Below are 23,566 nucleotides of genomic sequence, written 5' to 3' on the forward strand. Positions count from 1 at the left end.
GAAATGCCACTTCTCGAAGTTGGCATGTCTGTGTAATAAAGATGAATTGACTGAGTGTCTAGCTTGCGATTGGCTGGAGCTGGCTGGTGTGCCTGGCTCCAGGAGTCAGGATGGGTCTGCCCCGGTGGTGAATAGAGGCATTGACCGCCAGATGGGTGGGAGGAGTGCACCTGGGACCTGAATAGGGCTGGGCCTTCCCTACACAATACTGGCTCCGCCCCCTGTAGTACGACTGATGTCCCTAGCCTGCCCTGTGAATGGGGAGAGGGGCTGAGCACAACGGAGTGCTCCAGAACCAGCTGCGTCTTTGTTTTCCCCCACCCTGCACCCCAGAGACAAAGGAATTGTGTGTATAAAAAGAGTCTGTGACCTCATGTAAAATGTTCTTGTTTCCTGACTTGAATCTACCAGGGGCGTGCTGCTGCTGGGGCCCAGGGGAAGGCTTGCCTCCCTGGGTCCTGCCCAGCCCCTGGATGCCCTGGCTGCTGGAGAATTTCTTTGGGACCCATCTGCCCTGCCCAGCCCTGGATACCTGAGGGACTTTACTTTGTTGGGAGCTGTTGGCTCCATTCTTAAATGCTCCAGGACCTTAGGACCCTTTTTGCTTTGCCCTTAAAGTCTCCAGGGTGGGGGCGTGGTTTGGGCGCCGACTGGGATGGCGGCGTGAGCCCAGAGCTCCCTCCCAGATCCCGTATTTCTCCTGGAATCCCTCGCTTCTGAGCTGGCGAGACATCCGGAGGCTTTGCCCACCGCATCGGAGGCACTGGGGTAAGATTTGGGGGGACGGCGAATGCCCCACAGCGGTGCTGAGAACCGGCACGGCGCTGCTGGGGGACTGGGACCGAGGACCTAAGATGGCGGCGGCTCCCCTCGGTGGACAGAGATCGGCGGACTGCAGCGCTCTCCGGCTGAAGTGAAAAGAGAGCTGCTGCCTGGTGGGAGCCGCGGTGCAGTGGCCCGATATCGCGGAGGGGGTCGGCGACGACCGCGAGACGGTGAGCGATCGGCAGCACCGCGGTCTGCGATCGGAGGGCCCTTCCCCCGCCGTTGTTCTTCGCTGCCCTCGGGAGTGGGGCTGCCCCGTAGCTCTGTGCAGTGTCGGCGGGGGCGGCGCCGGAGCGAGGGCGGGCATCAGAGAGGCGGAGGCCCCTGGAGGTGCGGAGCGGCGGAATTGAAGAGCGGATCCCCGGAGCTACGGAAAGCCGGTTATTCAGCGGGAGCCCTGGGCAATGCCCTGCGGGCAGGAGTGACCGGCTGTGGTGACGGAGAGCGCAACGCAGGCTCCTGAAGTGGCTAAAGTTCGGCTGCTGCCGCTGGCGCAGAATTGGCCCAGAATAGCGCTGCCAACCAAGATCAGAGTGGCCAGCATCGGGTGACACCGGCGAACGTCGCGTCGGGCGGCTGAGGGCCCCTGCGCAGCGTAAGGTTCCGATCTGGGTCGGGAGGTCTGCGGCTGCGGAAGGACTAGGGACTCCTCTCTCCCCCCCATGCTCTTCGCTCTCGCATGGGACCGGGGACGGAGTGGTGGGGAATCAGCAGCTAGCGCAAGGACACGAGGAGACTGGGCTTGAGAGTGACTGGCAAAGGCCCCACCGACTAGTGAGAGGTGGACTGATCCCGGGAGGAGCAATTGGGGGTCGGCCATTTTGATCGCTCGAGTGCTCTCCCTCGCATCGGGCGATCTACAGCCTGAAGAGGGGAGTTACTGCCTGGTGAACACGCAAGGCTGGCACAGAGGGGTTTCCACGCCCGGTGATTAGGTGACACGGCTGAACAGTCCGCCCTTAGGAGCTGTTGAACAGGCCCGAGCGGTAACCAGGATGGTTGATGTTGGTGGCGCAGCGGAGGCTGGGCTGAATCAGGGCCAAATGAATATGCTGAGCATGGACGGCGCGCTCCAGGAATACCCGGATGCATCGGCACAGGAACGCAGATTGAATGTACGCCTCGACAATATACTGGAGGCGATCACGGCGACCAAGGAGACACTGCACCAGGATATAGCGCAGGTGGCCACGGGACTGGGCCTCCTGAGGGCAGATCACGCCAAACTCTCCGACAGGGTGAAGGAACACGAACAGCTTCTCCAGGAGCTGAAACCGGCAGTAGTCACTGCAGAGCACAAACTGTCCGATGTCCTTGCCCGACTGGCGACGCTGGAGAAGCGGGCAGAGGATTCCGAAAGTCGCAACCGCAGGAACAACGTAAGGGTAGTGGGCCTGCCGGAAAAAATCGAAGGGGACGATGCAGTGGCGTATATGGAGAACTGGTTCAGATCCGTCGTTGCTCCCGAGGGCTTATCTCCGTTCTTTTCGATAGAGAGGGCGCATAGGGTCCCGTCCCGCCCGCCCATGCAGGGTCGTCCCCCCAGACCGATGGTGGCCAGGCTCCTTCATTTCAAAGACCGTGACTTATTGATACAAAGGGCGAGATCCGCTGGACCCTTCCAGGTGGACAATAGCTCGGTCACAATCTTCCCGGACTACACACAGGAAGTTCAGAGGAGCAGGGCAACGTTTCTGGCTGTCAAGAAGGAACTGAGGGAGGAGGGAATACAATACTCGCTACTCTTTCCAGCCAGACTGAGAGTAATCCTGGACGGCGCAACTCAATTTTTCCAAACCCCTGATGAGGCTTGGTCGTGGCTAGAACTATACAGATTCAGAAAAGGGGGTGGTGATGAACAGAGTGTCTGAATTAAGCAGACCACTCTTACCCAGTCCAAAGATCAGGGCTTGATCCATCACCGTTTTTTAGCTCACTGCACCATCCCAGCACTGGGCCAGGGACAGACTAATTTGCATATAGCCAGGTTCTGAGCTGGGATGGGGCAGTTAGCTAAATAACGGCTCGGACTGTGCGTCGGCCGTCTTATCGGTGGACATTGAGAAGGGTGCGATTGAGGTCACTTGTATCATCCACTTATCCGGTACGCAGAGGGACTAGGAAGGGATGTTCGCTCTCCCCTCTTCTGTTCGCTCTCGCGATGGAACCACTGGCGGCGCTGGCCAGGACCGGGGCTTCCTTTAACGGAATCCACTATAGAGGGAGTACTCACTACATCTCGTTGTAACATGACGACCTGTTGCTGTATTTGGAGGACACGGAGGCGGCCTTGAGTGGGGCTATGGGGATGCTCTCCTCCTTCGGCGGATTCTCAGGACTTAAGGTGAACTGGAGTAAAACGTGTGTTTTCCCGCTGCGACCGGATATCCGGTGTCCTCCTCTTGCAGTAGATGTGGTCTGGGCAGACAGATGCTTTACGTACCTGGGAGTCCGGATCTACCATGACGCGGCGAGCCTTCTAGAAGGCAATATAGGTAGATGTATCAGGGGATTGCGTGGCTGCATGTCCTTCTGGGCCTCCCTTCCTTTGTCGGTGCAGGGTAGAGTGGCATTGTTAAAAATGGTAGCTCTCCCTCGACTGCTGTATTACTTCAGAACCTTGCCGGTCTGGATCCCGCAGCGGATCTTTAGGGACCTGCGGTCGTTGGTTATCGAGTTCCTCTGGGGGCATGGCAGACGTAGGGTGGCGTTGCACAACATGACTAGGCCCAAACTCGAGGGAGGGATGGCAGTGCCGGACTTCGAACTGCATTACCTAGCAGCCCAGCTCCAGGTTCTGACACAGAATGTCGCTAGGAAATTTAGGGGTCCTGACCGGATTTGTGGGACGGGTATCCAGAGGCACGTCCTCTCCTATATAGTCATGCAACAGAGACTGGCATTGAGTGAGCTCACCTTAGAGGAAAAAACCCTCCGGTTGTGCTGGATTAGGAGCCTGAAGCGTGAGCGGGCTGCGCGACCTTATGCCCCGGAGATCCCTCTCGGGATGCTGACGGCGCTGCCGCACGGAGGGGATTGGTCTCCGCTGTTGGAATGGGAGGAGCTGGGTCTACAAGTCTTAGGTGATCTGTTTGTGGAGGGAGCAATGGCCCCGTTTGAGGTGCTGCAAGAGCGATTTGGCCTCCCGGATGGGGGTTATCTCCTGCATGCGGCGATCTCTGCAGCAATGCAAAAACACTGGAAGGTGGGACTGACGGAGCCGGACACGACCTTGGCTTGTCAGTACGTGGTGATGGCTGCGGGTACGGTCAAGGCGGTAACCTGTCTCCAATCACAGATGTTGAACGGAGGGCTGGAACCGCTCACGGCGCTGAAGGCCAGATGGGAGGAAAGTATTGGCAAGCCTATACCGGATGTGGATTGGGGCCACATTATAGCGCGAACGTGGAAGGGTAGTAGGAATGCAAGGTTCCAACAGGTACACTTTTTCCTTTTGCATAGAGCTTATCTGACCCCAGGGAAACTCCGCCGGTACTTTCAGGTGCAGGGAGCGGCATGCCCGAGGTGCTCGGCACCAGAGGCTGAACTCGATCATATGTTGTGGGACTGCCCGAGGCTGGGTACATACTGGCCTGAGGTGGGTGCGCTTCTGAACGCGGTCACGGATAGGGACGTGGAGTTTGACATGGCTGCTTGCCTATTACTTAGGTTTCCTCACACAGCGAAAACGAAAATCACGAGCAAGTTCATTGATCTGGGGCTTATGCTGGCCCAGAGGGAGATTACATGGCGCTGGAAAACTAAGGAGGGCCCTGCTGTGAGGAGATGGACGAATGAGTTATTGAAATGGTCGAGGTGCGAGAGTGTACTGAGAATGCGGCAGGCCACCAGAATGGGGAATGAGAGGAGCCTGGAGATGGCTAGGGCTTGGGAGACGATTGTGCAGGCATTGTGTGATTATTTGATAGGTGATGAGGAGGAGAGACTTTCGGAGATTGAGGTTCCATGAAACTGGAGGCGGGAAAACTTAATTTCATTGATGGCGCGCCATTCTGTCCGAAACCCACTGTCACAACCCACATCAGCAGCAGTTAGGGGGAGGGGGGGGAATGGGGGGAGTTCTTTGGCCACCCTGGTAGGGATTGGGAAGCAGGTAGCGAAGAGAAGGGGACATGGAGAATCGACATAGTAGCGTAATAGAGGGGCCTGCTACACAGATCTAATGGGTCCGGGTGTTGCTCACATGGAAGGAACGACTCTTCCAGGGGATGGCTGGGGGGAGAGGGAGAGTTGTTGAGGAGCACTAAAAAAGCAGATGCATCGTTATGTTGTTGACCGGAAATCCCTCTGTAACATACTAGGAGACCTTTTGGTGGACTTTGCAGTTGCGCCGCCCGGCCTCCGGGATGTGGGCTGATGGGCTGTGTACAATCCTGAGACTGTATGGTACCTTGTATTGAGGTGGTGATGATGGTTGATTTACCCCGGTGTTTTATATATAATTCTGCAATAAATTTTTTTTTTTTTTTAAAACGTCTCCAGGACCTTTCTGTCTCCTTTAGCGCCTGGGAAGCGCTTTGTTTTGAGCTGTCCTGCCCGTAGTGGTGTGGGGTTAATTGCGGGTGCCCATCCTGCTGATTCCGCCTATATCTTGCTTGCAGGTGCCACCCTGCATTATGTCCGCTTATTGGAATGCCCCGAGTGCGCAGGTGCTCACCCTGTGTCTTCGTTTTATTGATATTAATTCTTAAGGGTGCCACCCCTTTTTAAATGCACCTTAACGGGTGCCCACCCCGTTTCTACTTTTATTTTTTACTTCGAGGGTGCCCACCCCTCGTTATTGCCCCTGAGAAATCACCGCCGTAGCCGGGGGCGAAACAGGAAGTCAGGTACCGTAGTGCCTGACGCGGGGCAGGACTTCCGGTTTTGAAGGGAAGTTCCGCCCGCCGCCGCGCTGGGATTTGTGGAAGTCCCACGAAGAAGAGAAGCCGGCCTAGGGATGGCCTCCGGCTGCCCGGGGCTCCTGTAAGCGGTAGAGAACCCCGGAGCCGGCCACAAGCAGAGAAGCGCTGTGCAAGGTCGGCGGGGCTCCCGAGATGAAGGAAGAGCCCCGCAGGTACCACGCTGAGGAAATAGAAGTCCTGCCTCCACTTCGACCGGTGAGTTCACAAGAGTCCGGAAGGGGGGGAGGCGGGCACAGAGCCGCCCCGGCTGGCAGCGGGCCGCTCCCACATGGAGTTGGTAGCCGAGAGGGCCCCGCGGGGGTCCCTAGATCCATGGCCATATTGGGGTGCATTGTCGGCACCCGGGCGGCCCCGCTTGCGAGAGGGCCGCCCCAACGACAGGGGGCATGTTTTCTTCAGGAGCCTAGGTGGCTCCCCCGCCCCCATTATTGTCTAGAGCCTGAGGGCTCCAACGAAGCCCCCATTGTTTTCAGAGCCTACATGGCTCCTGGGGACACATTACTTTTAGAGCCAGAGGGCTCAGTTTGGTGCAATTTGTTTAAAGGGCCAGTGAGGGCCCATGCCGCATTGTTAACTTTTCCAGCTGCCCAGCAAGTAGTGGGCAGCTGCACCGTTTAGGTTCTTTTCTTTCTAGGGACCTGTACTTTGCATCCCTACCTTGGCCTTCCACATATGCGCAGCACTTAGTGCCAGCTGCAGCATTTAGGCCCTGTTCCTGTCCTCAGCTGCCCAGCAAGTAGTGGGCAGCTGCTACGTTTAGGTTGTGGTGCAGTGGCGCAACCTGGACCCTGATGCGATGTATGTGCTAATGCCTTGGGTGTTAGGAAATGTACTGTGTGTAGTATGTTTTGCGCACCCTGTCTTGATACCTCTAGATATGATTTATGCTTAGGAGGTTGTGTTTCCTAGTATAGGTTATGCTAGTGAGTTCATGGTTCCCTGCGTGATATATGCCTATGGTGTTTAGGATTGCGTAGGGTGTACTTACCTTTTACCAGTGGTTACTGGTTGTGTGCTACATTTGCTATTTGGTCCTACAATTATTCTATGTTCTAAGTGCTATTTCTACAAAGTGCTATTTCTACAAACTGCTAGTTCTACCAAGTGTTTATTCCTGACAGTGGTCCATGTGGCCCTGTCCTGTGTATATAATCCCCTGTAAATTCCGCCTGTGCTAGTGGCACAGTTTAAATGATGTGTTTATTATCTAATGTGTTTGGTATAATACAAAGACTATTTTTATATATAACCTTGTGTGGAGTTTCCTTTGTGGTGGGCCTTGGGTGTTGTTGCTACGTGCGCGCGCAAACACTTTACACATTGCCTCCGGGATAAGCCTGACTGCTCGTGCCAAGCTACCAAGGGGTTTTCTTTGGCGGGTGACTTCCTTGCCCTGACTAGAGTGGTGGTTTCTGTCTGGCATTGGCGCAAGCCTCAGCCAACCAGAAATCCCCATTTCTAACAATAGCCCTGCGGTGCGGGCTCCAAGCTCCAGGAGCCCCCTCCAGCCCTGTACATGGGCCCTTGGCCTGAGAGCTCCAGACTGGCTCCAGAGCATGGGGGCCCCCTCCATGTACTTTGCACGGGACCCCCTCAAGTTACGGCACTGTCCATGGATGGGTTGTTTTACAACAATCGGACAGCGGAAATAGAATGAAATAAAGGAGTTTTGTGACCATCGGCTTATACTTAGCCCGATGGATTCCGTCTGCGAGATTCTGTGCGCCTCAGACTAGCCTGCAGCCTGATCTGTGAGGCCCAGAAAAGCCTGTGTTGAACCCTCAGCAATTGGAGCTCAAAGAGGAAGACATTTCTCTGTCAAGTTGGGGATAGGACCAGCCCTGGGAGGGAAACCTCACTGTGGGAGGACCGGGGAGTGCAGGGCACCCCAGACCCTACACACTCTGCAGACGACTTCCCGAAGAAGTGTGATTGCAACACAATACAATCTTCCCTCACCTCAGTTTCTTCGGAACTGACGTCTCCTCAAATCCCAGCTAAGAGAGTTTATAAATTAGGAGCGCTCTTTAACAGTGATTTACCTCCAATAACATGTGGTCTCCAAACCTGCCCTATTCATCTACAGCTACTGACAGAGGTTCTTCAGTTACTGCACTGTTTTGACAAACTCTCTCTCATCTTGCTCTGGTTGTGCCCAGCCTGGAATACGGCACGAGTTTATATGCTGGCCTCTCTAATGGGAACTTTTCCAAACTTAAACATAACCATTCCACACCGAGCCTGAAATCCCTGCAGTCTACCCTGGAGGACAGGGTCTGCTTCCAGGAGTCAATGAAGAGGTGTGAATGTGTCTCACAAGGACTAGCTGCACTGAGATGTTGATAACTCAATATGGATGGTGTTAGAGAAGTTCCTGTTAATGCCCGAGATCTGACTGACAGTGCCACCCATCTGGAATGGCTACCCAACAACTTTGACAATCAGCAATCTGAAAAAGGTTACATCCCAGGCAATGTCCACATATTGTCTCTGGATTATAGTACGAAAGGAAAAACCAAAAACTGGCAAAACTATACAGTGAAAGGCTCTTAACCCCTTGTGTGCTAGTGACGAGCTCAGCTCGTCATGAGGGACGGTTGAGCTGCCCTCATGACGAGCTGAGCTCGTCACAGCCGTTGGAACGTTCCCACGTGGGGATAATTTCCCAGCTGTGCTGAACGTTCGAAAACGGGTGTGGCTGTGACGAGCTCAGCTCATCATGAGGGCAGCTACGCTGTGCCTCATGACGAGCAAATTCGTCACCAGCACAGCAGCGCCACGCGCGGCCCCCCGCACAGCGGGGGGAGAACACCCCGCAGATAAGGGGTTAAAGACATGCAGCGCCTGTGAGGCTGGATCAAGACCTGTCCTGCAGAACAGAAGCTGTGTCCCACATCCCAGGTACCTGTTGGAATCACTCACCATGGGTGATGGTTTTCCGCAGCTCCAGCAGACTGCGGAAGGACAATGAGGCCACATGAGGTTTGCCCCAGCGGGACGTGTCTTCCTCCACATCTTCTTCAAACTTGATCCATCTCGCAGTCTCCCTCCATTGCATCTCCTGGTTCTTATCATAGATCAGCTCGTTCAGCTCTACGAACACCTGGGGGAGATGTAGAGAGCATTGAGAACCTCTGAGGCTTCTACACGACCTTCACGCGTGAGTCCAACACCCTGCATCTCCAAACCATCATCCTACCAGCCCCTGCAACTAAATGAACCACTCACCAACCTGAGCCTCTCCAATGTGGGCTCACGCTACTCTCTATAACTCCCACCACCCACAAACCAAGCCGCCTTCACGGATACAACACAACATTCCATGGCATACATGAACTGTCACAGAAATCTCCCACCACCCACAAACCAAGCCACCTCCACGGATACACGACAACATTCCATGGCATACATGAACTGTCATTGAAAACTCCCACCACCCACAAACCAAGCCACCTCCACGGATAAAGGCAACATTCCATGGCATACATAAACTGTCGCAGAAAACTCCCACCACCCACAAACCAAGCCACCTCCACGGATACAAGACAACATTCCATGGCATACATGAACTGTCACAGAAAACTCCCACCACCCACAAATCAAGCCAACTCCACGGATACAAGACAACATTCCATGGCATATATGAACTGTCACAGTCCCAAGCATTGTAATGGATAGCACCACTGCTTTTCCCACCATTCACACCAGGGATCAAACTTCACATAACAACATAATGTAGAATGAACATGTTTAGCAAAATCACTTTTTTAAGTGTTTTAAATTTTTTAAGCATGATGCAGTTCTATGACATTGACAGGAAAGTGAGCAAGGGCAGTGCAACTGGTGGGGGGGTCACTATATTTTCGTCTTACTCGGGTGTCCATGGGGTCACGGACGAGCCCGGGTGACCGTTTGAAGTGCACATTTGTTCAATCACTAGGAAGAATTATAATGACCAAAATGGAAAGTGCATGTTTGCGACACTAAGATATAGTGGGCGCACATTACTCACGGTGATATGATAAGGCCTGTCTAGGGGCCGGGTCTATCTCTTGTAATACCCCTTTCTTCAAGTCTGATTTGTAAACTCACACTAACCCTTAAGCACCTTAATGTGATACAAATGAGTTTATGATGTATGTGGTGCAAGTACATGTATGTAACATGCGGCCATTGTACATTTTAGAGCCCTGACGAAGTCGTGGGTGTACCACCCTGATGAAACACGTGTTGGCTGGGCGTTGCAAATACACTCTGAACTGAAGACTGTTAGAAATGGGATCCCCGGCTGGCCAGGGCTTTCGCCAAAGTCAGTCAGAGACCACCACTCCTAAGTCAGGGCAAGGGAGTTACACGCCAAGATAACCCCTGCTCACCCTCTAGGTAACGTGGCGCGAGCAGCAAGGCTAAACTTGGAGGCGATGTGAGTTAAGTAGTTGCGCACGCACCCCAGCAACAACACCCAGGCCCACCACAAAGGAAACTCCACACAAGGTTAGGTATAAAAATAGCCTTGTATTACACCAAAAACATTAGATACAACACACACTTTACAATGTGCCAGAGGCACGGGCAGAATTTACAGGGGATATGTACAAGACAGGGCCACCTGGACCACTGTCAGGAATAGGCACTTTTTAGAAGTAACACTTTTAGAAATAGCACTTAGGACAGAGAACATAAATCACTGTAGCACAAAATATAAAAATAGAGCACACAACCAGTAATCACTGGTAACCAGGACCTCACTAGCACCACGTGCACTAGGAGAAAAACAACCACCTCAGTATCACAATACCTGTAGGGGTATAAGAACATAACACATGATGCAATGCATAACATTCATTCAGAGGTGTAAGGAAGGAAAACACATGATGCATCGACAATACATTCAGAGGTGTAGGAACAAGGCACATGACGCATAAAAACCCCTTCAGAGGTGCAGAAAATGAACAATTGCGCCAAACTCACATAAGTCACCACCTGTGACTGTCCCTAGGCCAACTGGCCTTTTTGGGGCTAGGACGCCCTGCGTCCCAATGTCAGGGGGCCTAAACGTGGCAGTTGCCCACAAAGTGCTGGGCAACTGGTGCAAGCAAGGATGAGCCAACGTGGGAGCCTCGCAGGCTCTGAATAAACAAATGGCCCCTGAGCCTCTCTGGGCTCGCAAAGATACTTGTGGCGCCTGAGCCCCTCGTGGGCTCACATTAAATTAACAATGCACCCAGATCCTACTGTCGGCTCATTAACCACCACTGTGGCACTGCTGAGCCTCTCTGGGCTCATGGGTAAATGCGGGCAATGAGCCTCTCTCAGGCTCTCACACAAGACTGGGCACTCGAGCCTCTCTGGGCACGCAAAGCAACTGGCACCCTCAGAGCCTCTATGGGCTCAAGAACCACGAACTGGCACCCTGAGCCTCTCTGGGCTCGCAAAACGACTGTGGGCGCAAAAGCCTCTCAGGGCTCGAAAGAACAGGAATGCCCTTGAGTCTCTCGGGCTCGAAATATGCAGATTGCCCCCAGGAGCCTCGGGGCTCCTAATCTCAAAGGCGGGCTTCGTTGGAGTCCCTCCCGGGGGACTCAGACAAGGGGAAGGGCCCCACGAGCCTCTCAGGGCTCGAACACCTCTGGGCCTCTCTCCGGCCCGGGTGCTGCAGGGGAGGGGCGGACACCGGCAATGTACCCCGACGCCCTCCTTCCTGCACTCGCTCTCTCGGCCCCACTGCGCACTCACCGGCTGTTCTGGGGCTGCGGCGGCTCCTCTTCTCTTGTCCCGGGGCTCTCCCTTCGATCGGGAGCCTCGGGCAGGACACGCCGGCTGCTTCCTTCGCCTCGCGGCTCGTGGGGGCGGGACTTCCGGTTCACCTCCCTCGGGCCGCGCAGTGATTGGCCGGGCCAACGATCACTTGCCCGCGGCGGCTCGCTTCAGACAGGCAGGCGGGGTCCCATTATCCGAGGAGTGGGCTCCCTCGTGATAAATTCAAAATATGAAGCGAGGTAGGCACTCGCTATGTGCCGTAATTTCGGGCAGATGTCGGGTGGGTACCGGCTGGGCACACAAAGCGCTAGCAGCGCTAGCATCAAAGAAAAGGCGCTCCCAAGCGCCACAGGACCAAGTAAAGCGCTCACAGCGCTAGGAGCCAAATAAAACGCTCCCAGGCGCTAGGCAAGGGGATTCCAGCGCTCCCCAGCGCTGAAGGACAGAGAGGAGAGCCCTCAGGGCTATAGGCACAGCACAAGCTCCAGCAGGGTCTGGAGGCAGGCAGGGGGGCAAGGCTGGGCCCAGAGCCAGCACACTGGGTCTCCAGGCAGGGAGACAGTCCAAGTGGCGGTCCTCCTGGCCCCAGCAGCAGCAACAGCCCCCTCTGGCAGGATCAGAAAAGAGAACCCCTTTCATGGGGACACAGCCCCTTCTTATACTCATAACTCCTTTGTTTGTAGGTGCAGGGTGGGGGGAGACCAGTCGCAGCTGGTCTTGGAGCACCCTTGATGGCCCAACCACCCCTTTCATTCACTGGGGAGGCTAGGGTCGTTAGACACACCACAGGGGGGCGGCGCCAGCATTGTGTGGGGGAAAAACCCAGCCCATCAAGGAACCAGGTGCAGCCCTCCCCATCCATCAGCATGCTAATCTCACACTCACCACCGGGCAGACCCATCCAGACTTCCTGGAGCCTGGCATGCCAGCCAGCTCCAGCCAATCATGCTCCAGCACCCTTACTGCACACACATATCAATGTCTAGAAGTGGCACTTCCCTTCTAGACACATACAAGCCGCACATACCATCGTGCAGCATTCACTCTCACGAGTTCACACATACCAAACTCGAGCCCGCACTCCCCACACATCAGGAACTAACATGGACACACACATTCCCCATGCATTCCTATGGGAGGGCAGGCCAGCCATACTACACGCACGCACTTTTGCTCTGGGACGCAGGGAAAAGTGCGCAGAGACCCAAAAATCATGAACAAAGGGTCACAAATAAAAGTAAAAAGTCTAGGGGGAGAACCTGCCATAAGGGCCAAGTCCAACAAAGACTAACATCAATCAAGATCTTATCAACTTCATTGACTCTGTGCTATATCGTGCATGATTTACCTGTCAATACTGTACAATGAGATAGCTGACGTGTGCACAGATCCTATGTTTTGTTGCATCTAAGGACCTGGGTCCGCTTAGGGGGTTTCAGGCTATTCCTCCTTTCTGGGGCACCGTCATTAATTGATTGTTATAAACTAAAATGCGTGACACACGGCAGGCGTCATAGCTGGTCGGTCTCTTTAAAAGCCTTGTTGTTTGTTGCAACCTGTTTTCACCTGCCTGGAATATTAATTTAAATGGGCCTGGGACCTTTGCCTCTCCAACACGGTGTCTCCTGCACCGGATTTTGATCTTCTGATGAGTCCCTTAGTGTCCCATGAGCGAGAGTGTCCCGGTGTTGGGATTCTTGCCTGCACGGCTGCGCTAGGAGTTTTGGCACAGTGGGATATCTGTACAGCAGTATAGGATTTCCTATAACAAAGTTACATCGAGTATAGGCTTGACTATAGCAACGTGATATACCTGGGCGCCCCAGAGATGACCCTGAATAAACTTCAAAGAATTCAGAATACCGCGGCCCGTATCCTCACGAATACCCCTGCCAGAGCGTCGGCCAAACCGGCCTTAAAACTCCTCCACTGGCTCCCCATAAGAGAGCGGGTCAAATTCAAGGCCCTGTGTCTGGCCCACAAACTACGACGAAATCAAGGCCCCCCTGCTCTCAAGAAATTCATCGCCCCTTACAAATCCTCAAGACCTCTCCGTTCTGACACCGAAAACCTCATTGTTGCCCCCAAATTCAAGAGAGCTCGATCGGGAGGAAGGCGTTTCTCAGTCCAGACTGCACGACTTTGGAACGCTCTCCCCCGAGCCCTGCGTCTCGAACCTCAATACCTCCGGTTTAGGAAACAGCTCAAAACCCACCTCTTCCCACAGTGAATCACTCCTGGCCCTTATCTTGTTCCTTGTTCCGCCCTCCCCGTCCTCTTCCTTGACTCTCCTTCCCTCTCCCCCTCCCTTGGTCCACTGTACTCAGGAGATAAGATTTTTTAGCGCTGGGATACCTCCGGGTGACTACGCGCTCTACAAAAAAAAAAAAAAAAAAAAATATCACGCAAGTTGCCCGTTGATGGTGCTGGAGGCACCCCTTGTTGAAGAACAAGTCTGTTCTTTCAGTTTGCTTGACTGGATGGCGTCTCTTTTCTCTGACGATATCAATGAATTCCTCTTGGAGGCTGTTGCAACTTACTGCCCGTACACTTTGATGGATTAACCTGGCTGGCACCGACCATCTGCAGGATTTTTTTTTAACTTTCTTTTGTTGGTATTTTTTTGTATACGTCAACCTTGTTGAAGGACGAAATATATATATTTTTCCTTTCCTGCCCAAAATTGAAAAACTGATTTTGAAATCACCCACCAATCCCGGATTACCACAAAACACTTAAAAATCAATGCTCTAACTTTTGAGCCAGACTTCTTGAACTCTGTGTTCTGCTTAAACGTCTGTCCGATAGACTGACCAGGGGAGGGTGTAGTGAGGTCATAGAATTAACTGCAGACATTGCTAAGTTAGCATTAGTTAGTATGTGCTTGGCAGCCATCTTGCCGCTTTTGTTCACGTTACTTCATGCTTTTATTCTCGTGGATAGGCTGCTGGTGCATTCTCACATGAGAACGGGCTGCTTTTCACACATTTAGCTGTACACTGTGCTCCTGGTCTGCACAGCGTGTTCAAGGTCAAAAAACAATGTATGCTGTTGATTCAGTTTGGTCAGTCCCATGCCCATAGACAAACATCGAACACAGGTGCCCGTTGAGTGCTTTTAATATGGCATTGCATGCATGAAAAGGCACTTGGAGAGATTCATTCCAAGGAAGAAGAGCTTTGTTTGTCCTGAGATGTAATTCCTTGCATCTAAACTTGGAGGTATGAGGTCCCCGTGACAAAGCCTAGAGGTCTTCTACACTTATAATAAACTAGCTTATAGCACGGGGAGGATGGTGAGGCGCTGTAGTCCTGTTTCCACTGTCATTATAATATGATTTCCCCTTTTATGCTTTATGGAATTGTAACCCTGCTGATTATGTTAATATTATGAATTTTGCTGCTAGTATTGGCTTGTGTACTGCAGTATAGAGCACGTTAGTTAAAATAAACATTTTAAACTATAGCGTGTCTCTGTTTACTCACGTTGAGGACACGTATGAGTGTTTGAACGAAAGAGTGTTCTTCTTCCTGCGATTCCTGAGAGGGACGGAGTGACATGTTCTGGATGTCTAATCATTGGTAGCTTCGCTGTAGTACCGAGAACAAATGAGACCCTATAGCTAGTCGGATTGAGGTTCTGGGCACCGAGGTGGGTTTTCTGGTACACCACTACACATCGAGGTACTGGTTTCCTGCTCATAATTCTGTGTATGTGCAGAATCCCTGCAACAGTACAGTGTATGCAAACCAAGATCTCCTGGGTCAGCCAGTACGGTGTATGAAAAACAAGATCCCTTGCGTTAACCAGTACAGTGTACGAAAACCAAGATCACCTGAGTCAACCAGTACAGTGTATGAAAAACAAGATCCCTTGCGTTAACCAGTACAGTGTATGAAAAACAACATCCCTTGCGTTAACCAGTACAGTGTATGAAAAACAAGATCCCCTGGGTCTGCCAGTACAGTGTACGCAAATCAAGATCACTGGTTAACGAGTACAGTGTACACAAACTAAGGTCATTCATACAATAATTATTTTTAAAACGCATTCTCAACTTTTTGCGATCTTTACTTTATCATTCCCCACTTCAAATGATGACGCGGTGACGCCTTGTAAGAGCTGGGGTGGGTGGGGCCATTCTATGCAAAGAAGCTTCTGGAAGGAAGAACCAAGGGGCTAAAAATCCTTCTCTATGTTTGCACTGGCGGGGAGGGGGCAGCCGGTGAGATGTTTAGGACAGGTCAGGGCTGACAAAAGAAAGACACCTTAGATTCTCAGGGGCAGATTTACAAGCCCCTTGCGCCACTTTTGCGTCACTTTTCCCATGTTAAAAGTGACGCAAAAGTGGCGCAAGGGTCTTGTAAATCTGCCCCCTAATGTTGAAAGCTACAGTCCTAGGAGCTGGGAAAACGTCATCACGACTGATATATCATTCAGATCGTCTTCAATAGTTTCGGGTCAGAGTCCTAGGATAACAGTCCTTTAAAGGAAAGACTGTGAGCCCGATGTAGGTGGCTTATTACTGGTCGGTGAACCCGAAATTCGGTAAATTTCAGGCTTACCCACCGGTATTGAACCATTTGCTATGTAGGTGATGATTCGGTAAATACCGAATCGGTAAATGGCATGTAGGAAGCACATTTAAGAGTGCTTATGTGCTTTAAGGATTCGTTATTTACCACCATCTATGAGTTGGTGGTAAATACCGAATGCCTTTGAAAATGCAAATTTGTGCATTTTCAGCTGTGCCATGTGGCAGACATACATGCCCTTAGGCCTTGTATGTATGCCACATGTGCACACAAGCACGATTATGGGAATGCTACAGGGTGTTAATGTGACACTCTGCCACCCTTCAATGTGTTCCCCCTTTTACCGATACGATAATTCCCATTCATTCCTATGGGCCTCCAGGCCCATAGGAATGAATGGGAATTACCGAATTGGAAAATACCGATTCGGTAATACTTACTGAATAAATATCTACATCCCATTTACCAATTCTAAAATACTGAATCGGTAAAATTCGGTATTTTAGAATCGGTAAATCTTCATTACCTACATCTGGCCCTGTATTCATCTGGCCCTGTATTCTTTAAAATCGTGCAGGACGATACCACTGTTGAGAACAGGATGAACCAATATAGACTTTGTTGGAATCAGGACACAGTGTTACCGCCAGCTCGGGGGCGCGCACCTCAGTCTCCTGTGCACACACACAGGAGAACACAGCACAGCCGCGCCCACGCGTGGCATGCACTGAAGTGATGCGTATGTCACCACCCTGCCAGCTCTGGCCTAGGTACCACCCTGCCAGCTCTGGCCTAGGTACCACCCTGCCAGCTCTGGCCTAGGTACCACCCTGCCAGCTCTGGCCTAGGTACCACCCTGCCAGCTCTGGCCTAGGTACCACCCTGCCAGCTCTGGCTCTGGTACCACCCTGCCAGCTCTGGCTCTGGTACCATCCTGCCAGCTCTGGCCTAGGTACCACCCTGCCAGCTCTGGCTCTGGTACCACCCTGCCAGCTCTGGCCTAGGTACCACCCTGCCAGCTCTGGCTCTGGTACCACCCTGCCAGCTCTGGCCTAGGTACCACCCTGCCAGCTCTGGCCTAGGTACCACCCTGCCAGCTCTGGCCTAGGTACCACCCTGCCAGCTCTGGCCTAGGTACCACCCTGCCAGCTCTGGCTCTGGTACCACCCTGCCAGCTCTGGCCTAGGTACCACCCTGCCAGCTCTGGCCTAGGTACCACCCTGCCAGCTCTGGCCTAGGTACCACCCTGCCAGCTCTGGCCTAGGTACCACCCTGCCAGCTCTGGCCTAGGTACCACCCTGCCAGCTCTGGCTCTGGTACCACCCTGCCAGCTCTGGCTCTGGTACCATCCTGCCAGCTCTGGCCTAGGTACCACCCTGCCAGCTCTGGCTCTGGTACCATCCTGCCAGCTCTGGCCTAGGTACCACCCTGCCAGCTCTGGCTCTGGTACCACCCTGCCAGCTCTGGCCGAGGTACCACCCTGCCAGCTCTGGCTCTGGTACCACCCTGCCAGCTCTGGCCTAGGTACCACCCTGCCAGCTCTGGCTCTGGTACCACCCTGCCAGATCTGGCTTAGGTACCACCCTGCCAGCTCTGGCTCTGGTACCATCCTGCCAGCTCTGGCTCTGGTACCATCCTGCCAGCTCTGGCTCTGGTACCACCCTGCCAGCTCTGGCCTAGGTACCACCCTGCCAGCTCTGGCTCTGGTACCACCCTGCCAGCTCTGGCTCTGGTACCATCCTGCCAGCTCTGGCCTAGGTACCACCCTGCCAGCTCTGGCTCTGGTACCACCCTGCCAGCTCTGGCCTAGGTACCACCCTGCCAGCTCTGGCTCTGGTACCACCCTGCCAGCTCTGGCTCTGGTACCACTCTGCCAGCTCTGGCTCTGGTACCATCCTGCCAGCTCTGGCCTAGGTACCACCCTGCCAGCTCTGGCTCTGGTACCACCCTGCCAGCTCTGGCCTAGGTACCACCCTGCCAGCTCTGGCTCTGGTACCATCCTGCCAGCTCTGGCTCTGGTACCATCCTGCCAGCTCTGGCTCTGGTACCATCCTGCCAGCTCTGGCCTAGGTACCACCCTGCCAGCTCTGGCCTAGGTACCACCCTGCCAGCTCTGGCCGAGGTACCACCCTGCCAGCTCTGGCCTAGGTACCACCCTGCCAGCTCTGGCTCTGGTACCACCCCGCCAGCTCTGGCTCTGGTACCACCCTGCCAGCTCTGGCCGAGGTACCACCCTGCCAGCTCTGGCTCTGGTACCACCCTGCCAGCTCTGGCCGAGGTACCACCCTGCCAGCTCTGGCTCTGGTACCATCCTGCCAGCTCTGGCTCTGGTACCACCCTGCCAGCTCTGGCCTAGGTACCACCCTGCCAGCTCTGGCTCTGGTACCATCCTGCCAGCTCTGGCTCTGGTACCACCCTGCCAGCTCTGGCTCTGGTACCATCCTGCCAAATCTGGCCTAGGTACCACCCTGCCAGCTCTGGCCGAGGTACCATCCTGCCAGCTCTGGCCTAGGTACCACCCTGCCAGCTCTGGCCTAGGTACCATCCTGCCAGCTCTGGCCTAGGTACCACCCTGCCAGCTCTGGCTCTGGTACCACCCTGCCAGCTCTGGCCGAGGTACCACCCTGCCAGATCTGGTCTAGGTACCATCCTGCCAGCTCTGGCCGAGGTACCACCCTGCCAGATCTGGCCTAGGTACCACCCTGCCAGATCTGGCCTAGGTACCACCCTGCCAGATCTGGCCTAGGTACCACCCTGCCAGCTCTGGCCGAGGTACCACCCTGCCAGATCTGGCCTAGGTACCACCCTGCCAGATCTGGCCTAGGTACCATCCTGCCAGCTCTGGCCGAGGTACCACCCTGCCAGATCTGGCCTAGGTACCACCCTGCCAGATCTGGCCTAGGTACCACCCTGCCAGCTCTGGCCTAGGCACCATCCTGCCAGCTCTGGCTCTGGTACCATCATGCCAGCTCTGGCCTAGGTACCACCCTGCCAGCTCTGGCCTAGGTACCATCCTGCCAGCTCTGTCCGAGGTACCATCCTGCCAGCTCTGGCTCTGGTACCACCCTGCCAGCTCTGGCCTAGGTACCATCCTGCCAGCTCTGGCCGAGGTACCATCCTGCCAGCTCTGGCCGAGGTACCATCCTGCCAGCTCTGGCTCTGGTACCATCCTGCCAGCTCTGGCCTAGGTACCACCCTGCCAGCTCTGGCCTAGGTACCACCCTGCCAGCTCTGGCCTAGGTACCATCCTGCCAGCTCTGGCCGAGGTACCATCCTGCCAGCTCTGGCTCTGGTACCACCCTGCCAGCTCTGGCCTAGGTACCATCCTGCCAGCTCTGGCCGAGGTACCATCCTGCCAGCTCTGGCTCTGGTACCATCCTGCCAGCTCTGGCTCTGGTACCACCCTGCCAGCTCTGGCTCTGGTACCACCCTGCCAGCTCTGGCCTAGGTACCACCCTGCCAGATCTGGCCTAGGTACCACCCTGCCAGATCTGGCTTAGGTACCACCCTGCCAGCTCTGGCCTAGGTACCACCCTGCCAGCTCTGGCTCTGGTACCACCCTGCCAGATCTGGCCGAGGTACCACCCTGCCAGCTCTGGCCTAGGTACCACCCTGCCAGATCTGGCCTAGGTACCACCCTGCCAGATCTGGCTTAGGTACCACCCTGCCAGCTCTGGCCTAGGTACCATCCTGCCAGCTCTGGCCGAGGTACCATCCTGCCAGCTCTGGCCGAGGTACCACCCTGCCAGCTCTGGCCTAGGTACCACCCTGCCAGCTCTGGCCTAGGTACCACCCTGCCAGCTCTGGCTCTGGTACCACCCTGCCAGCTCTGGCTCTTTTACCATCCTGCCAGCTCTGGCTCTGGTACCACCCTGCCAGCTCTGGCCGAGGTACCACCCTGCCAGCTCTGGCCGAGGTACCACCCTGCCAGCTCTGGCTCTGGTACCACCCTGCCAGCTCTGGCCGAGGTACCACCCTGCCAGCTCTGGCCTAGGTACCACCCTGCGAGCTCTGGCCTAGGCACCATCCTGCCAGCTCTGGCTCTGGTACCACCCTGCCAGCTCTGGCTCTGGTACCACCCTGCCAGCTCTTGCTCTGGTACCACCCTGCCAGCTCTGGCTCTGGTACCACCCTGCCAGCTCTGGCTCTGGTACCACCCTGCCAGCTCTTGCTCTGGTACCACCCTGCCAGCTCTGGCTCTGGTACCATCCTGCCAGATCTGGCCTAGGTACCATCCTGCCAGCTCTGGCTCTGGCACCATCCTGCCAGCTCTGGCTCTGGTACCATCCTGCCAGCTCTGGCTCTGGTACCACCCTGCCAGCTCTGGCCTAGGTACCATCCTGCCAGCTCTGGCCGAGGTACCATCCTGCCAGCTCTGGCCTAGGTACCACCCTGCCAGCTCTGGCCTAGGTACCACCCTGCCAGCTCTGGCCTAGGTACCATCCTGCCAGCTCTGGCTCTGGCACCATCCTGCCAGCTCTGGCTCTGGTACCATCCTGCCAGCTCTGGCCGAGGTACCACCCTGCCAGCTCTGGCCGAGGTACCATCCTGCCAGCTCTGGCCGAGGTACCACCCTGCCAGCTCTGGCTCTGGTACCACCCCGCCAGCTCTGGCCTAGGTACCACCCTGCCAGCTCTGGCTCTGGTACCATCCTGCCAGCTCTGGCTCTGGTACCACCCTGCCAGCTCTGGCCGAGGTACCACCCTGCCAGCTCTGGCTCTGGTACCACCCTGCCAGCTCTGGCTCTGGTACCACCCTGCCAGCTCTGGCTCTGGTACCATCCTGCCAGCTCTGGCTCTGGTACCACCCTGCCAGCTCTGGCCTAGGTACCATCCTGCCAGCTCTGGCTCTGGCACCATCCTGCCAGCTCTGGCTCTGGTACCATCCTGCCAGCTCTGGCCGAGGTACCACCCTGCCAGCTCTGGCCGAGGTACCATCCTGCCAGCTCTGGCCGAGGTACCACCCTGCCAGCTCTGGCTCTGGTACCACCCCGCCAGCTCTGGCCTAGGTACCACCCTGCCAGCTCTGGCTCTGGTACCATCCTGCCAGCTCTGGCTCTGGTACCACCCTGCCAGCTCTGGCCGAGGTACCACCCTGCCAGCTCTGGCTCTGGTACCACCCTGCCAGCTCTGGCTCTGGTACCACCCTGCCAGCTCTGGCCTAGGTACCACCCTGCCAGCTCTGGCCTGGGTACCACCCTGCCAGCTCTGGCCTGGGTACCAGGCTCTGACAGACACATAATAATCCCGCCTTTGTTCGCCCTGGCACTTGGCACGAACAGCAGACTTTCCTTCTGAAGCCACTTGAAATGTTGTAATTCAGTAGGCAAATGAATAACTTCCACTCACAGCCATAACTCATGGTAAATAAGAGTGTTTGCGGACACTAAAACCCTTTTCTGTTTGTGCTAAAAACACACCTGGCGATTCGATGAAGTGTTTCTGAATCGCTGAACGTGTTTAGAAATGGACGGCGAGTTGGTATTTGCAAGGGGGGGCGTGTTGTAGGCCTCCCTTCCACATGCGGCACCTATGTTCAATGTTTTGAGACTGAAACCCAGTTGCATAAATTTGATATTTCACAGGAAGTGCCAACCCATCCTCGAAACGGGAGGGGTCTCATTGCGGCCCCTTCCCCTGGGTGACGTTTGGTTTAAGAGGAGGTAGAGTCCCAATCCCCACGGCCTCCTCTGAAACACACAAAGAAACAAAAAAAATAAACGTTTCTTTGTAAATGCATTCCATTTACCTTTAACCCCTTTCATGCGGTGGACGGAATGGTTCCGTCCACCCCCACGGTGGGCGTGTAAGGAGAACAGATCTGCTGTTTACAACAGAGGGATTTCCTTTTTATTTTCATCCTCCAGAGCAGGGAAAGAGTGTCCCCTGCCACCCAAGGAATTATTATAATTATTTTTTTTGTTTTTGTTTAATGACAATCGGTGTCCATGACGCACTGACGTCATTACACTGAAAGTGAAGGTGAAATGAGCCGATCGGCTTTTTGGAAAAAGGGGTCCGTGGAAAAATGTGCTGTGTCCATTTTGCATTCCGGCCCAATTCCTGTCGGGGGCACTAGGCCAACCCACACAAGTGAGGTACAACTTTTATTGAGAGACTTTGGGAGAATGCTCGTGGAAGGAAGTTTGTGGTTCCACGCAGATTCCAGAACTTTCCATTACAGAAACATGGGGAAAATGTGCTTTATTAGTCAAATTTTGAGCTTTGCAAGGAATTCTGGACAATAAAACATGGTGAGAGCCACATAAGTCAGCCCACCCTTGACAGCCCTAGGTGTCTAGTTTTCAAACGTGTGTAGGTTGGCTAGTTTACCTTAGATGCCGGCTGAGCTTGGATCCAAAATCATGGGGACCACAGAATATTAGAACAAGTGTTATTACCAATTGTCTTTCTTTGCATTTCTGCCTTCCAAATGTAGAACGGTGAGTAAGAAAAAAGTAATTTTGAGAAACAGCCTCTAACTGACTTGCAAGTATGAGTACCCAAAAATTCAGAGATGTGCAAATAACCACTGCTTATAATCTACTCAACCTTAATGTAATGTGCTCGACCTGTAAACTGGTCTCAAATTGTTTCCGTTTGGTAGGAACCCCTGAGCAAAGAAGTACATAAACCTTCTTATGTTTTTTCACAATTCTTCAAAAAATAGTTCAACCAATAATAAATGTCCAGAAGTAAAGTATCCTTGATCTTTAATATTTCTTCTTTTCTTTTTCTTCACATGGACTCATGAGAAAGTATTCTTCACACAAATGTATCTTTTAGATCTCCACAAAACAGCCAACATGCATGTTTCGTCTCTGGTGTATCACCACCATAAAGACTTCCTCAGGGCTATAGCAACAATCTGTAGGATAATTATTTCCTTTATAAATATTTAAAGCGAGAAGGCACAGCTCAGATGTGACTCTAAACGGAGCATATTTAAAGTCTTCTCCAATGATTATTTTCACACATATTAGTGTTATTTCCCTGTAATATGATCGTGCCTCTCGCCCCCGAAAAACAAACCAACGTTCCTATGTGTTATCTTTGTCAACTCCACAAAAACTAAATTTGAAAAGGGTCAAGGGAATATATTTAACGACCTGTCATTTCATTTCCCTACACAAACCATTGTACATAACAACAAAGAATAACCGGTCTCATGTGTTGCTGTACTAGTAACTGAGAAAAAGGACTCATGCAAATAATAGACGAGTTACATCTGGCTGAGATATTCCCATCAGACCACCCTTTGGCAGAGTCTCATCATATGGGGTATTTGTTTAATCCATCCAACCTCCCGCCCAAGCCATCGACTGATGGTGCGAGTATGGATGTGGAAAAAAACTCTTGCCAAGTTGTCACTCAAACAGGTAGTGCTAAAGGGTGTGTAGTGCAGTGCTGTGGTGAAAACTTAAAATTAACGACACAGACAAGAAAATTATTTAATAGGATTTGTCTGAGTGTCAAGGTTAAAATCACGCCCGGTAGTCTAAACCGCTCGGGAATATGAGGC

General features: G+C 53.6%; 1 protein-coding gene across 2 annotated transcripts in view; it reads right to left on the reverse strand.

The window, feature by feature from the left end:
- Positions 1–23,566, reverse strand: part of SLC4A3 (solute carrier family 4 member 3) — a 513,414-nt gene that overhangs the window by 299,942 nt on the left and 189,906 nt on the right. For both annotated transcript variants that reach the window (XM_078679131.1, XM_078679132.1), the window contains exon 6: positions 8,673–8,853. In XM_078679131.1, coding sequence (XP_078535257.1) covers positions 8,673–8,853 — 181 coding nt within the window. The remainder of the gene's footprint in view (positions 1–8,672; positions 8,854–23,566) is intronic.

Source organism: Lissotriton helveticus, chromosome 3_1, assembly GCF_964261635.1.
Source record: "Lissotriton helveticus chromosome 3_1, aLisHel1.1, whole genome shotgun sequence".
Classification (NCBI taxonomy): domain Eukaryota; kingdom Metazoa; phylum Chordata; class Amphibia; order Caudata; family Salamandridae; genus Lissotriton; species Lissotriton helveticus.